We start from the raw sequence: 827 nt of genomic DNA, 5'->3' as shown, positions 1-827 counted from the left end.
GATGGAAATTGTAAATCACTCTAGTACATTTGCCAAGAAAACTCCATGGGCAATATGGTCCACAGGGTCATGTAGAGTTGAGCACTACTGAATGACTGAACAACAAGAACAAATATATTTTACCTGGTTTGATTTTTTGCTTCATTTCCATTTTTGCTTCATTTTCTTTTCTTTTCTTTTCTTTTTTTTTAAGTTAGACCAACCATTTTATTTTCCTCTGATCGGTTCAGGAATGTTGATGGACAGCTCTTTACATGGCCTTTGGAGGGGGTCTGGGGGCAGCACCTGCAGGTCTGAATCGCGGTGGGGGCGTCCGATCCTTCCGAGCCTCACGGGAGCGATTCCTCACTACCTTGCTGTGGATCGCGCAGCTCACACAGTAATGTAGTTTCACATACAGTTTGGGCAGCACATAGGAGTCGAAGACGCTGGCCTCGGAGTTGTCCCTGACGGCTGCAGCTTCCACGATGTTGCGGATTACAAATTTCTTGATGGCCTTGTCCTTCGGCACGCAGCGGGCACAGTTGGTGCAACGGATGGGCTGCACGTGGCCGCGGCCCTTCTTGGCGCGCCCGTTGTTCCTCCTCTTCTTGGCCATCTTGGATTGCTTCATTTTCAAACACTTTGAAACAGTTCATATAAATTTTCCATGCTTTTCTATATTCTTCATATTCACATTTATCATTTCTTATGAACATTAATATTACATTTTATTCATTTACACATATATTCGTATACATTTGTTCAACCATTCCCCAAATGACAGCGTCAGAGGGCTTTAAATGTCCAGCTGTGGAGTTTGTACTTTATCTAAGAGGTAATTGGGA

General features: G+C 43.9%; 1 protein-coding gene across 1 annotated transcript; it reads right to left on the bottom strand.

Annotated features, from left to right (window-relative positions):
- Positions 1-250: 250 nt before the first annotated feature.
- Positions 251-598, bottom strand: LOC118829250 (40S ribosomal protein S26-like). Its single transcript, XM_036736241.1, has one exon. The coding sequence runs from the start codon at positions 596-598 to the stop codon at positions 251-253; it is 348 nt and encodes a 115-aa protein (XP_036592136.1).
- Between the last annotated feature and the right edge of the window lie 229 nt (positions 599-827).

This window comes from Trichosurus vulpecula, chromosome 8 (assembly GCF_011100635.1).
Source record: "Trichosurus vulpecula isolate mTriVul1 chromosome 8, mTriVul1.pri, whole genome shotgun sequence".
NCBI lineage: Eukaryota > Metazoa > Chordata > Mammalia > Diprotodontia > Phalangeridae > Trichosurus > Trichosurus vulpecula.
This window is presented reverse-complemented; position numbering and strand designations above follow the sequence as displayed.